The sequence below is a fragment of the Bos indicus genome, chromosome 3 (assembly GCF_029378745.1).
Source record: "Bos indicus isolate NIAB-ARS_2022 breed Sahiwal x Tharparkar chromosome 3, NIAB-ARS_B.indTharparkar_mat_pri_1.0, whole genome shotgun sequence".
Taxonomy (NCBI): Eukaryota; Metazoa; Chordata; class Mammalia; order Artiodactyla; family Bovidae; genus Bos; species Bos indicus.
In genome coordinates this window covers 118,536,960-118,552,381 of record NC_091762.1, presented here as the reverse complement: position 1 = coordinate 118,552,381, position 15,422 = coordinate 118,536,960, and the positions used below count along the sequence as shown (strand labels likewise).

General features: G+C 58.1%; 1 protein-coding gene across 11 annotated transcripts in view; it reads left to right on the top strand.

Moving 5' to 3' along the window:
- HDAC4 (histone deacetylase 4) overlaps nt 1-15,422 on the top strand; it is a 298,724-nt gene that overhangs the window by 213,643 nt on the left and 69,659 nt on the right. For all 11 annotated transcript variants that reach the window (XM_070787003.1, XM_070787004.1, XM_070787001.1 and 8 more), the window contains 3 exons: nt 1,871-1,992; nt 10,748-10,879; nt 14,778-14,890. In XM_070787003.1, the coding sequence (XP_070643104.1) occupies nt 1,871-1,992; nt 10,748-10,879; nt 14,778-14,890 (367 nt within the window). The remainder of the gene's footprint in view (nt 1-1,870; nt 1,993-10,747; nt 10,880-14,777; nt 14,891-15,422) is intronic.

Sequence of the window (15,422 nt, the reverse complement as noted above, 5' to 3'; positions counted from 1 at the left end):
CCCCCGGCCGTCGCCCGCTGTGGTGCGTGTGAGCCCTGGGCTCTGTGACGAGGGCCGGGTCCCACAGGAGGGCCGGTGGCCACTGCTCCCTGGGAGACCTCGGCCTCTAGCGATGAGCTGGTTTTTCTCCGTTTTGCATGGTGTTTGGAGGCCTGGGGAAGCCTGGCTGCTATGAAGTCTGGCTCCATCCTCGCGGGCACCAGTGGGGTCCGGCTCCGCTGGGTCAGCCTGGCCGCTGCCCCGGGCCCAAGTGCCCTCTCAGACGGCGTGGAACAGTGGCTCGGGGGCCAGACCCTGCCTGTGCTCCTCCAGGTCAGGGCCAGACGGGAGGGAGGGTTTGAATACTGATGGCGTCTCGAGATCAAGACAGGAGAAAATCTGCTAGATGTTACACTGAATGTACTTCTGGCTTAACTGCAAAGTCCACCATCAGAGTCTAATGACAGCAGTGATTATCATTAATCGTGATTATCCATGTTTTAAGATTACGTAACACACACACCGGCCTTTCCATGTTTCTCACGAAGGAGAAAGTGAACTCTCTCCCAGCTTAGACCCCGGCAGTGACGGCGCGGTTTGGGGCCACCGAGGCCGCACTCCCTGCAGGCTCTGGCCTGGAGAAGTCGGGTAGAGAGATGCCCTCAGACCTTCCGTGGGGTCGTGCCAGGCCGGACCCCCGAGTGAGGCCTGGCAGTCTGATGCGGTGAGGGCACAGCCGGCATGAGCGTGGCCAGTCCAGCCCTGAGCCTGCAGCCCTGGCCCCCAACATGCGTCCTGGGGGCGGTGGGGCTGCAAGCGGGCAGCAGGCCTGTCCCAGGGATCTGAGCACCCGCTGTGGCCTGCCTGCAGGCATCCTCGGATCCAGCTCCGTGACCACCGTGTTCTTTGCACCCGTTTGCGCTCTCAAATATTTAAACATCCACCTGTAAGCGTTTAAGTGCTCACGTTCTCAATTCAAACAACACCAGGTGCGTGGGGACGTGGAGTGCTGTGTATGCAAATAAATAGTCTAACAAATTCCAAATAAGTAAGTTGGCTAATTTGTTTCAAGTCATTAAGAGATTACACCGTGTACAGACTCTTGGAATTCATTACACCTTCAGTGTTGCCAGCGAGACGCAGCACGTTTGCAGACGGTCGTCGCCAGCGCGACCAGCACCCCCTCCTGAGGCCTGAGCCCACCTTGCGCCGCCTGTGGCAGCGCCCTGCCCGTCATTCCGTTTGGGGCTGTGTCCGCCAACTCACAAAGGAAGCAAATTTCCCGGGATCAGCTCCCGGGGCCCAGGGTGCCGCCGACCCCCGCCTCCCCCGGGGAGGGGAGATGGCCGGGGAGACCGTCCCCGAGAGGGGGACAGTCCCCACGTGGCCCCTGCCCTCCAGGACCCAGAGGCCGCCAGCACTGTCCCTACGGGCCCCGGCCAGGTCTCCGCCGCCTCCAACCACAGCTGTGTTCCTTGCACCTGGAGCCCCCCATCTCCCTCTGCGTCCTGAGGACGGGCCCCTCGGTGGCCGGGGGTAACACCCCCCTCAGCCTGAGGCCTGCCAGGCCAGGAGACCCCAAGAGCGAGGGGGCTGGGCAGAGCCCAGGGATTGGACCAAGCGTGCAGCCCCACAGGCCGCCTGTCCTCAGCCCCACAGGCCCAGGGGAGACTGCAGGCGGCCGGGTTCACAGGCTCACAGGCGGCCTTGTATCATCGTTTCAGTCCTGCCCTGGGAGGAAGCCAGGCTGCCCAGCAGGCCGGCTGTCGAGCCGGGCCCACGCGTCAAAGGGAGAACCACCCGCATGGGCGCCCAGGGGTGCTCTCCCTGCACGACCGTGGCTCCGGGTCCCCGAGGGTCACTCAGCCTCTGTCCCCCCCTTTCTCTCCAGGAAGACGCAGCACAGCTCGCTGGACCAGAGCTCCCCGCCCCAGAGCGGGGCGTCAGCCTCCTACAACCACCCAGTCCTGGGCATGTATGACGCCAAAGACGACTTCCCCCTCAGAAAGACAGGTGGGTGCGGAGCCGCTGCGGGGGTGGGGGGTTGGTGGCCCACCAGGGGGTCCTCAGGGTGACATCGGCCTCTCTGTCACAAGCCAGAAGAAGGATGTTTAGACACAAGCGAGGTGCACAGGACCCCTGGACTCTGTCCAGCAGTGACTCTGTAAGCGGGCAGTGGCTTTTAAGAAGAATCGAAGCATCCCTGGGTCTTGCACTGGGCGCTCAGGAGGGCAGGGGCCAGCGAAGCGAGCCTCTCCCCGAAGCTGTGCCCCGGGAAGCCTGGCCACCCTCCTGGTTGTGGAGGGCAGGGCTCTGCTCTTGGAGGCGGCAGGTGGAGTCCGGCCCTCGAGGGGAATGCCGTGCTTCATGGAGTGGGGGTGTGCGGCAGCTGCTTTTCCACAAACATGAATTTGTCTTCATTCAAAGGATTTTGGTCAGTTCCGGACAGAGAAGCTTTGGAACATCTTCTCCGCCCGAGTGGTGGGGTACAGGGAGCAGGGCTGGGGGCCCCTGCCACCCCATCCTAAGGACGGGGGGCCCCCTGTAAGCAGTGTGCCCCAGAGAGGATGTGGGGTCACCAGCCCCAAACAGGAGCCGGACGCGAAGGGGGCGCTTCCACTCAGCACCAGGGGACTTGACCCGCATCCTGGGTGCAGGAAGGAGGGGCCCCGTCCCAGAGCTGGACCCTGGTGGGCAGCGGGGTCCACAGAGCCTTGCCCGGTCAGAGAGACGTCTGCACGCGTGGCTGGGGTTCCGCGTGGGCTGGCAACAGTTTATTGGTGAATGTGCGAGTGTGGCATCTGCCCTCTGCCCTCCAGTTTGAGTGTGTGGTTGTCCCCCGTCGTGTGCCGAGAAGGGCCGTGCCTCTCACCTAGAGAGCCTGCAGGCTCCGCAGAAAGAGGTGTCTGTCGGGATCCGGGCCAGCCACCCCCAGGCCTGCCCTCCACGCCCCGTCCTGGAGCTGGCGCTGCGATCAGCCACACCGCCATCAGTCAAACGGGGCCCTGTGCGAGGAGAGACCCCAGGCGCCTGCCCCAGGAGGCCTGGGCCTGGTGGGAGTGGAACCCAGGGAGCTGGGGGGCTGGCTCTGAGCGAGTGGCTGGTGGTTCTGCAGCTCAGCGGGTGTCTCCCGCCTGCTTTGCAGCCCTGGGCTCCACGACAGATTCCCTAGGCTCTCCTGACCTCAGTTTCTCATCTCCAAAGTGGGTATGCTGAGCGCACAGCACTTGTGCCCACCCTGGGTGTGGTGAGTGGTGCCCACAGCCCCTGGAGCCATGGGTGGGGGAGGACATGAAGGACAGAGCTCCTGGCCACCGAGAAGAGCCACCTTCCGTGTGGCCCTGAGCTGCGTGATAATCAGCAGCGCCGCCCCCAGCCCCGCGTCCCCAGGACAGAAAAGAGGCACCGCCCCACGCTGCGTGGACTGCGGAGGAGCTCAGTAGAGATGCGCTTGCACTGTCTTCTAAAACGGCAACCCTGGCACATTAGTAATAGTAATAAGGCCAAGGTTCCAGGGCAGAGTTTAAAGCCCTTAGGGGAACAAAGTGCAGCACGGTATCCTGCGTCATTCTCGAAGCACCTATTTTCAAACACATGTCGCTGCCAATTCTAAATAATTTACATCTTTCTATGCATTCAGCTCCATGGTGGCTCAGACAGTAAATAATCCGCCTGCACTGCAGGAGACTTGGGTTCGATCCTTGGGCCGGGAAGACCCCCTGGAGGACGGCTTGGCAACCCACTCTAGTATTCTTGCCTGGAGAATCCCATGGATGGTGGAGCCTGGCGGGCTGCAGTCCATGGGGCCATGAAGAGTCCGGAACGACTGAGCAGCTGACACACCTGCTCAGCTGATCCCATGGTGACCCACCTTCCCTCCGTCTTTACAGGCAGCTTGGGGCGAGTGAGCCTCAGGACACTGTGTCAGTGACAGCTGCCCCCAGGGGCTCCTCTCTGGGCCCTGGGGTCAGAGTCTGTGTCTGCGGGAGCTGTGTGTCTGTTACGGACTCAGGGCTGTTGTCCCCTGGGCGGACGCTCATGCTCAGGCCTTGCTAGGTCACAGGACAGAAAGCTGCAGACCCCGGGGTTCCTGGCACTTAGTCAGGAGGACGTGTGCTCAATCCCAGGCAGGGCCCCGAGCCTGGGCAACGGCTGGCTCCCCGCGCGTCTCCACAGTGGTTACGGAGCACACTGGTCGGGTGTTCCCCAGGTGCCCAGCCCTGAGCTTTGCGGCAGGCAGGCGACAGGCCACCAATGACCACATGCTCCAGTCCTGAAGGAGGAGGGGAGCTGCAGAGTCCAGGCCCAGGGTGAACCTGTGGGGCCCCTGGGCAGGGGGCCTGGCCCGTGGAGGGCAGGGCTGGCTTTTTACCCCAAAAGAACAGAGAGGACCGAGGCCCCCCATCAGGTTTGCTCAGAAGCCCTGGCCTGATGGCTGCCTCTGGGCCTCAGGGTCCCCCTCTGCAGCCCCCGCCACCAGGGAGGGCCTGCCTGGGCTGAGATGGTGGGCGGTGTCCGGCGGAGAGCCGGGGTATCCGATCACTGAGGCCCCGTGACACGTCAGTGAGTGTGCACAGCTCGCCCTGCAGTCGTCCCGTTCCTACTCATCTTAGCTGTGAGTAGCGTGGCTCGAGGTTACCAGGGACGCACATGGCACGCCTCTCTGCAGTCTGGGAAGGGCGGGTCACCTCGCGGTCCATCTGGTTCTGATGTGGTTTGTGGACCGGGGGCAGCCTGCTAGCCTGGGCAGCTGTGGGCATGGCCCGCACTGCACACCGCTATGCCTGGGTGTGCTTCATGTGGCTCTGGGCAGGGCTGGGGGGGCGGTCGGAGTAGAGGCCCTGCGGCCCTGGCATGGGATAAGGCACTTAGCTTTCTGGGCGGGGTGAAAGGGGTTGACCCGCAGTTCCAGCCGTGCCGGCCCAGCTTCCAGCCCTCAGGGGGCTTTTGTGTACTACTGTCTTCCCTCAACTTTGTGCTTGTTGCAAAGTGGGTGTGAATATGTTCAGAGGGTTTTCATAAAGGCTTTGGTGTGCTTTACCAAAGAAAATTCCAGAGATGACGCGTGTGGTTAATATTAATACTAGGCAGTGTCTATGTGGAAAAGGACCTCACTTCACACGTTGATGTCCATCAAACCTGGACTCCTCTTCACATGAGAAGTGCCCAGTGAGACCTGGTCTTATCTTGACCAGATGTGCCCTGTTCGCACCTGAGCTTGGCGGCCGCCTGAAATACGCTATCGAAACGATTGGTGCAAACGCCAGTCGTAAACACCATGGAGAGTGCCTTTTTTTTTTTTTTTTTTTTAATTAAAAAATCACAAAAGGAAGGCATTAGTTCGGTTCAGTCGCTCAGTCGTGTCCGACTCTTTGCAACCCTATGGACTGCAGCACACCAGGCCTCCCTGTCCATCACCAAATCCCGGAGCTTACTCAAACTCATGTCCATCGAGTCAGTGATGCCATCCAACTATCTCATGCTCTGTCGTCCCCTTCTCCTCCTGCCATCAATCTTTCCCAGCATCAGGGTCTTTTTCCACATTCGGTTCTTCGCATCAGGTGGCCAAAGTACTGGAGCTTCAGCGTCAGCATCAGTCCTTCCAATGACTGTTCAGGGTTGATTTCCTTTCGGATGGACTGGTTGGATCTCCTTGCAGTCCAAGGGACTCTCAAGAGTCTTCTCCAACACCACAGTTCAAAAGCATCAATTCTTTGGCACTCAGCTTTCTTTATAGTTCAATTCTTACATTCATACATGACCACTGGAAAAACCATAGCCTTGACTAGATGGACCTTTGGTGGCAAAGTAATGTCTCTGCTTTTTAATATGCTATCTAGGTTGGTCATAACTTTTCTCCCAAGGACCAAGCATCTTTTAATTTCATGGCTGCAGTCACCATCTGCAGTGATTTTGGAGCCCAAGAAAATAACATCTCTCACTGTTTACACTGTTTCCACATCTATTTCCCATGAAGTGATGGGACCTGATGCCATGATCTGAGTTTTCTGAATGTTGAATTTTAAGCCAACTTTTTCACTCTCCTCTTTCACTTTCATCAAGAAGCTCTATAGTTCTTTTTCACTTTCTGCCATAAGGGTGGTGTCATCTGCATATCTGAGGTTATTGATATTTCTCCCGGAAATCTTGATTCCAGCTTGTGTTTCTTCTAGTCCAGCGTTTCTCATGATGTACTCTGCATAGAAGTTAAATAAGCAGGGTGACAATATACAGCCTTGACGTACTCCTTTTCCCAATTTGGAACCAGTCTGTTGTTCCATGTCCAGTTCTAACTGTTGCTTCCTGACCTGCATGCAGATTTCTCAGGAGGCAGGTCAGGTGGTCTGGTATTCCCATCTCTTGAAGAATTTTCCAGTTTGTTGTGATCCACACATTCAAAGTCTTTGGCATAGTAAATAAAGCAGAAGTAGATGTTTTTCTGGAACTCTCTTGCTTTTTTGATGATCCAGCAGATATTGGCAATTTGATCTTTGGTTCCTCTACCTTTTCTAAATCCAGCTTGAACATCTGGAAGTTCACCGTTCACATATTGCTGAAGCCTGGCTTGGAGAATTTTGAGCATTACTTTACTAGCGTGTGAGATGAGTGCAATTGTGTGGTAGTTTGAACATTCTTTGGCATTGCCTTTCTTTGGGATTGGAATGAAAACTGACCTTTTCCAGTCCTGTGGCCACTGCTGAGTTTTTCAAATTTGCTGGCATATTGAGTGCAGCTCTTTCACAGCATCATCTTTCAGGATTTGAAATAGCTCAACTGGAATGCCATCACCTCCACTAGCTTTGTTTGTTGTGATGCTTCCTAAGGCCCACTTGACTTCACATTCCAGGATGTCTGGCTCTAGGTGAGTGATCACACCATTGTGATTATCTTGGTCGTGAAGATCTTTTTTGTGTATTTCTTCTCTGTGTTCTTGCCACCTCTTCTTAATATCTTCTGCTTCTGTTAGGTCCCTACCATTTCTGTCCTTTATTGAGCCCATCTTTGTGAAGTGTTCCCTTGGTATCTCTGATTTTCTTGAAGAGATCTCTAGTCTTTGTCATTATATTGTTTTCCTCTATTTCTTTGCATTGATCAGTGAGGAAGGCTTTCTTATTTCTCCTTGCTATTCTTTGGAACTCTGCATTTAATGGGTATATCTTTCCTTTTTTCCTTTGCCTTTTGCATCTTCTTTTCTCCGCTATTTGTAAGGCCTCCTCTGACAACCACTTTGCCTTTTTGCATGTCTTTTTCTTGGGATGATCTTGATCACTGCCTCCTGTACAATCTCACAAACCTCCGTCCAGAGTTCTTCAGGCACTCTGTCTATCAGATCTAATCCCTTGAATCTATTTGTCACTTCCACTGTATAATCATAAGGGATTTGAATTAGGTCATACCTGAATGGTCTAGCGGTTTTCCCTACTTTCTTCAACTTGAGTCTGAATTCCGACAAGTTAAAACATAGGTCAGATGTATACATCCTGTGTGTGACCTCTGGAAGCAGCTCCTGTGTCTGGTTTGGTGCCTACAGCGCAGACGTGGTCTATGCCGGCGTGTGGGGGTTATGTGTGTCTGTGCACGAGTGATGCCCGTGGACTGTCTCTTTGTCAAGAAAACACCTGCTTTGCACTTTCGCTGTAGCTTCACTTTTCAGTTACTGTTATATCTGGGGTACCACTCCATTTCAACGCATAAGGTCAACACCTTTCCTACATTATCTCAATTTACAAATGTTGTAGCGGTGGTAACTGCTCTCTAGCGTTTAGTTCTGCCCTCAGATGTGGGGGCCTACAGTCACTCTTTCTGCAGGATCCACTCCTGAGTTAGAAAGCGTGTGCAGAGCCGACAAAGCCCAGCTTGCAGTGCTGTACCCGCCACTCGTGAGAGGCCCTCGTCCCCCTTCACTCACGCGACGCCTCCCCGGGTCACCCCAGCCAGCCTGATGGGTGCCGAAGCCGTGACCTCTCTGCCTTTTCAAAGAGCAGTTCCGTCCCCGTCAGGGATGTACATGTCTGTTACGGCCCATCGCCCTGCTCGGGAGAAACCTGAGCGCTGCGTCGCGGAGCCGCTGGGCCTCTCCCGGGGCCCAGCGTGGCCCGTGCCCCTGTGCCTGGCAGCGTGCATACTGGCCAGGCTGTGCCTTCCTCGTGCGCCCCCTGTGCCCAGCATGCCGCCACACCAGCAGGGACGGTCCCTAATGTCGGTGTTCAGTGGCAGCTCCCCCATACGCTTTTCTCTCGGCCGGTTTTTTTTTCTTGTTGCTTTACGTGCTAATATCCATCCTGCGTCTGTCACGTATGCTACCAAAAATTGTATTCCAGCCTGTCCTCTGTCTTTCTAGAAAAGAAGAAAAGTCGCTCAGTCATGTCCGAATCTTTGCAACCCCAGAGACTATACAGTCCATGGAATTCTCCAGGCCAGAACACTGGAGTGGGTAGCCTTACCCTTCTCCAGGGGATCTTCCCAACCCAGGGATCAAACCCAGGTCTCCCGCATTGCAGGCGGATCCTTTACCAGCTGAGCCACCAGGGAAGCCCTTGTCTTTCTAGAGCTCTCTTTTTATTGTTATCAGAGTAAGTAAATGTCCATGAGTCACAGAGCCCCACAAGGCTGCCTCCGGGAGCAGCTGGCCCCACCCACCCGGCCCTGAATCATGAGTACAGTGCACAGAAAGGACACACAAACCGCCCGTGACCTTGGCTGCATTCCTGTTGGTGTGTGAGTGCCCTTTATCCTGAAGTTGATGGTTTGTTTCATTTGCTGAGTTTTCTGTCTGCCTATGTTTTTTAAATTGAAGGATAGTTGATGTACAATATTATATAGCTTTCAAGTGGACAATTTTTTAAAGTTGTATTCCATTTGGAGTTATTATAAAATATCAGCTCGGCTCCAGGTGTCTGCTTGTCCCTGCTTTTAATTCAGCCCCACGATTTGGCAGACGGAGGAGGCTGTCGTCCAGGGCAGGCGGTGCAGAGGCTCTGCTCTGGGCCCTGACTGCCGTTCACGGCCTCCCGGGGAGGCCCGGCCTCTTCCCTGGACTCCACCTGCTCCCGTGTCTCATCTCCTCCTCCGTCGTGGTTGTCCAGCTCCTCCGAGGTTTCTGAGAAACTGTGTGTGGAATGTGACTCTCTGGAGTCCTTGCCTGCTGGCAGATGCCTTTATCCTGGCCCCCGAGTGATGGATAGTGTGGCTAGGTCCAGAGTCACCTTCCTTCGGGGCTCTCAGGCCCTTGTCTTAGCCTGCAAATGACCAGAGCCTGACCCTGCTCACAAGGCTGACCCTTGGGCCCCGAAGCTCTGAGACCTTCTGGGACGCCCCCGTCAGGACCAGGCAGTGTTGCTCACAGACAAACCTCGGTGCCGCCGACAGGGCCCCGCTACACTGGGGCGGGGGCCACGCGCTCCCCCACTCCAGGGCCGCGCTGTCCTCCCTGGGTCTCGGGCAGATTCCTCCCCAGGACGGACACGTGGCTGTAGCAACCTCGTGCAGGCTCAGCTGACATCTTACGGGGAGAGGGGTTGTGCCTGTTAATCTAGCGGGTGGAGCTGGGCTTTTTTTTTCTTTTCAAATAATGATAAAGTAAGAAGCTCAGCGTAGAAACAGAAATAAGTGAAACGTGAAGCTCCAGTTCTCAAAAATGTGAAAACAGTATTAAATATTAAAAAACACAGAAACGGGTCCTCTCGCCGGCAGGGATGGCTGTTCCGTTACCGGGTCCTTTTCCTCTTTGGACACAAACGTCCTGCTGGGGAACCTGGCCGTCCAGACAAACTCTGCAGAGCAGAGAGTGTCTCCCTTGGGATCGGGGTCTCCAGAGCAGGCTGCGCATCTGGCGAGGCTGCCACCTTGCTCGCACCTCACACCTCATTTCTCTGGGAAGCACCCTTCAGGCGGGCTGCTCCTCCCTCCTCACAGGACCCGCCTTTACCTCCCAGCGCCCCCCAGGGTCACCCCACTGCCAGGACCCCCGACCCTGCCCCCAGGCTCCCCAGAGGATGGAGTCGCAGTGGCCGTGAGACGCACGCGCAGCCTCATTCTTATAACCCCAGCCAGCTTACTTCCAACTCTGAGGGGAATTCTGATCCTGTTGTTTGTTGCTCTAGAGAGCTGCAAACTTCCTGTTCCAGAAAGATTAAAACCAGCAGGGCTGCTGATTACAAACAAAAACAAGAGGTAAAAGAAACTCGCCAGTTAGCAGATCCACAAGTAACGGAAGCTTGAATGAACTCATAAAGCCTCCGAAGGCAGAAGTCTGGTGGTGAGCTCACCGCCGCTGCGGGCTCCCAAGCAGCCGGCCTGTGGGGCTAAGAGTCAGGTGTCCAGAGGCCACAGGGAGGGCCCTGCTGAGTGAGGATGCCCCCTTCCCAAGGCAGCCACGCTGACATGGGACTGGATTGGTCCAGGGTGTGGTCTGGGCTCCGGGTGCAGAGGCCAGAGCACTGCAGGTTTGCAAAGGGCTCCATTCGCACAAGCAAGGCTGTTACCAAAAGCAACCGGAGCACCTGGGCTGGGGGGTCAGGCGACACGGAGGGGAACGGGCCTCACCTGCAGGCAGGTGGCTAACCCTCTCATCAGGTGGGTTGGCCTTAGCACCTCTCAGCGGCTGGGATCTGAGTGGGCAGCCGGCCTGGGCCGTCACTCGTGGGGGAATTTTTGATTTGCCGGTGAGTGAGGACGTGTGTAATGTAGAAGTCGTGGTAAAGCACCCCCAGTCACCTGGACCCCAGTTGTGTCTGCCTGCCGGTAATGACGTCTCCTTTTCCTGCAGCTTCTGAACCCAACCTGAAATTACGCTCCAGGCTAAAGCAGAAAGTGGCTGAGAGACGGAGCAGCCCCCTGCTACGCAGGAAAGATGGGCCAGTGGTCACGGCTCTGAAAAAGCGTCCCTTGGATGTCACAGGTACTTTGAGTGTAAACCCCACCGCCTACCTGCCCGTCTCAGAGAGGCCAGCCTGCACGCTCTCCCTTTAGCAGGGAAACCTGCATCTCTCTGCATCCATCTCCCCCGCCATCGAGTCCCGAGGGCGGTGCCAGCCCCCAGGACTGAGTCCGAGGGCCCCAAGTGGCCCCCAGAGGCGCTCAGAGCCCTGTTCCTGGGCAGCATGTCCAGCCCCCAGCCTGGACCCGCAGGGCAGCTGAGAGCAGTCAGGCCCCTGGACATCCCGGGAGACGATCAGGGATTCTAAGTGGAGGGTTCTCTGGAGCTGTTTAACAGCTCCCGCCCTGTGGGTGGTGAGCCCAGATCTCTTACCTGCCCCTGCCCATTAAACGGCAGAGTCTTCCTGGGAAGGAGGCGGGAGCTTGGAAGTCTCCTCGCCCGGGTCCACGCGCTGCTCTCGGCCCCCACCTAGTGGCCAGCGCGCGGAAGCACACCCACACTCTCTACCAGAACCACCGGGCCCCAGGCCGAGGCCCTTCCTGGTGGTCCCGAGGACACAGCCCACTTCCTGGGGCTGTGCGGTCAGAAGGGCACGCCCCGCTCTCGAGGGGCACCCCGCCTCCGGAGGGCGCACCCCTCGTGCACAGGGTGCGCAGCCCCCGTTCCTGGAATCACAGCACAGAGGGGTTGCCCAGGTGGCCTGGAAACAGGCGGGAGGGCTCGTGTGCACCAAGGACAGGGTTTGATGGAGACCCGCGGCTCTCGGGGCCGCCCCCCAGGAAAGAGGGGCTCCTGGGCGCCGTGGGAGGGGCCGGTCCCCCTAACCCCACCCCCACCGCCCGCACCCTTAGTTCTGAGCACGGGGTCTGGGGTGAGCTGAGCGCCCTCAGCCCTGCCCTGCGGCCAGGGTGAAGCCTGCCTGGAGCCGGGTCTGAGGCCACGGGCCTGGGGCCGGGTGGTTCTGGTAGAGAGACCAGGCCCCCCTCACCGCGGGTTCCGTGCAGACTCGGGCCTCGCGAGAGGCAGGGCGCGTGTGCCCCCCCCCCCCTCCACCGAGGCCTAGTCTCTTCGGGGGGCAGCGGCTCCGCCTGTGAGGTCAGGACCAGGCTGGGCGCTGCAATGATGAGCTGCGTCCTCGCCTCCCAGCAGCTTCCTCTCTGACTCCAGAGACCAGGGCGCCACACTGGGGCTGGGAGCACACGGCCTGCGGCGCCTGCTGGGAGCTGGGCAGCATCACCGGGAGAGGGCGCCGTGCGGGAAGCAGGAAAGGCGGGTGGCGGGGCCCCTGGGCCAGGGGAAGTTCGGCGGATGGGCGCAGGCGGCACGGAGATGGGGGTGGGTTTCCGGTCCAGCACAGCCCCGGGGGGCTGGGGCGGGGAAAATGCTCTGAGCAGAGCTGGCTTTCCAGAAGACGGGAAAATAAGGCGCTCTGGGCAGGGTGGGGTCCCCTCCCCTGGGGTCCTGGGAGGAGAGGGCCACGGCGTCCCAGACGCGGCTCCTCTGGCCTGTAACGGGAGGCCAGGAGGGACAGCGGTGAGGGCGCGGCCAGTGGCGGCCCTCGGACGCTCATGTGACGGGTCAGGGGCGTGGCCACGTCACACCGCGTGTGCCTCGTCGCTCATCGGAGCTGTGCCTGGCAGGGCGAGCAGACAAGAGAAGGGCCCCTCTGACCCTGTCCAGAGGAATGCCGTTAGCCTCTGAGTGTATTTCCTTCCAGTCCTTTCTGTGCGGGTCTGGCACGTACCCTGTGTACACTCGATTCCTTTTTCACTCGATATTAGTCACAACACTCTGGAGCCTTTAATGATATTCCACCGTGTGGATGAAAATGATACCATGGTGATTATGCATTCATATTTACTTTCTTAGACCAGATACCTTGAAGTAGAGTGAAAAAGTAGTCCAAACACTGTTGAGCTGAAGATGGGTGAAAAGTTGGAGAGATCACATATAATTTCTATTGCCCCCAAAAGATGTCCTGGCTTCCCACACGCTCTGGAGGGCTTACCTGCCGACCGTGCTGGGACGGGCCTGTTTAAAGGAGGGCCGGAGGGGAGGCTCTGTGCAGCCAGGGGCAGGCTAACAGCAGGGAGGGCGCCCAGGGAGGGGCATGGCTGTGGTGGAGTGGGGTGGGGTGGGGGAGCCAGCCCTGTCTTTACACGTGACCTATGACACCTGCCAGCCCAGGTGGCCTTCCCAGCTGCCCCCGTTCAGGGAGGCATGTGTGAACACGACTTAACCTGGTGGAGACCAGGCTCTGGATCCAGTGGGTAGGGAACCAGGGCCTGGGTTCACCATCTGTGCACGGGGGAGATGAGGGGGTCCCGGGGGGCCTCAAGTGGACAGAGCCACTTGCTGCCAGGGTGTTCCCAGGAGGACGGCTGCTCGGTGGCGAGGATTCGAGTGCTCACGGTCCCCTGGGTGGAGGGGGTCGTGCATGTTACCCTTGGGATTGGGTCTCCTTCTCCATGAGAGCTGGGCCTGTGGGAGTGGGCACTGCCATCCATCCGCATGGCACCCTCAGCCTCCTCACTGTTGCCCCGACTTCAGCTGGAAGCAAGTCTCAGAGTCCTCTGGGCCCCACTGGCAGCTCTATGGGCTCACGCTCCTGGGCCGGGCCTCAGTGTCGGGGGGGAGGGGGGCGCAGAGAAGATTTGCCCTGGAAGATGCCTGTTGAGCCTCTTTGGGGTCCAGCTTTGGGAGATGGACCAGGCTCCCCCCTCCGCGTGCCTGCAAGTCCAGGTCGGGGTAGAATGTTAAGTCATCAGAGGTCCTGCGGTCAGTGCACTTGGGGCAGGCAGTGAAGTGAAAGTCGCTCAGTCATGTCCAACTCTTTGCGACCACATGGACTATACAGTCCGTAGAATTCTCCAGGCCAGAATACTGGAGTGGGTAGCCTTTCCTTTCTCCAGGGGATCTTCCCATCCCATGGAGCGAACCCAGGTCTCCCACGTTGCGGGCAGATTCTTTACCAGCTGAGCCATGAGGGAAGCCCACGAACACTGGAGTGGGTAGCCTAGCCCTTCTCCAGAGTATCTTCCTGACTCAGGAATTGAACTGGGGTCTCCTGCATTGCAGGCAGATTCTTTACCAACTGAGCTACCAGGGAAGCAGACACTCGGGAGGGAAAGGCAGACAGTTCAGGCTGGTTCCATCTGAGAGGCTGTACCTGGAGGTGCCAGTGTTCGACACCATTGAGCCAGACGAGAACTCAAAAACGCAAGACACACCTTCCTGTTACCGTAGAGAGTCAGAGGAGCTTCCCGTCGCGTGTTTGCACACACAACAGTAGTGGCTCCTTCAGCAGTGAGGGTGGGGGGACCGGGGTGGGACACGCTCCATCCTCAGCCCCGGCCACGGTGGGCGAGATGGGGCCACACAGGCCATCACAGCTGCTTGGAGACTGTCCGGGATGCGTTGTCAGGTAACCTGGTCAGTCACAGAGGCCACCAGCTGAGCTTTGCCCAGGAAGTCTAAAAAACTCAAGGACTGGCTCAGAGCAGATGTTGGCAGAGGAGGCTGCGTATGAGCACAGCGTACTTGACCTTCCACTGCTCACAGGCGTTTGGCCTCTGTGCTTTCTCGTCTCTTGTTGTTACAGTATTAACGATCGTTCAGGGCTTGTTTTTCTAGCGTTTATGATCATTTACCAAAGAGGAGTAAAATTGACAGTATGTGTTCAGCTCAGAAGGTTCCAGGGGCGCGTCTGGGGTCACAGGTTTGTGAAGGTCTCGAGTTGACAACACAGCCAGAAACAGGGAATTAGCTCCATGGCCCCTGGGTGGGAACCGTGGTCCCGTCCTTTCCACAGTCGGCCAGCTCAGAACAGAGGGCCGCCACAGCGGGAGGCCAGCCCAGCTCACACCTCGGGGTCCTCGCTGGGACCCAGGTCAGGCTCACGAGTGTCTCTCCCTCCTAGACTCGGCGTGCAACAGTGCCCCAGGCTCCGCGCCCAGCTCGCCCAACAACAGCTCCGGGAACGTGAGCACGGAGAACGGGATCGCGCCCGCCGTCCCCAGCATCCCGGCCGAGGTCAGTGTGCAGCGCGCTCGTCCGCAGGGCGGTGTCCAGCCGCCCTTCCGTCTTGACCATCGGAGCAGCATCTCCGAGGCATCTCAGGAACTCTGAGCCTCAGACCACAGGGAGCAGTGCCCCTCACCTCTGCCGGTCAGACCCCAGCTATGCTGCAGGTTGAGAGGTGGCTCCTGGAGAACCCTCCCGTGGGCTGTTCCAGCCAGGCGGGGGACCTCAAGGCTGGCGGGAGGCCACACCCTTGACCAGACCTGGGTCAGGGCGATGTTCCGGAGCCTTCACTCCATGCTTTCATTTTCCTCCTTATTCACTTTGCTCCCCTGGCTCATGCCACAAGTGTCTGGAGCGCTTGCCTTGTGCCAGCCCTGTGGCCCCTGCACAGGGCCAGTTTCCACTCGACTGGGGTGGGCGGGTGCTGGCCGGAAGGGGAGCCAGCTGCACACCCCACTTCCTGGGACTGAGCCGGCTGTGCCGTGTGCTTCCTGCTTGTATGGTGCTCCTGACTAGGAGGTTCTTGTGAGGTTTTTTTTTT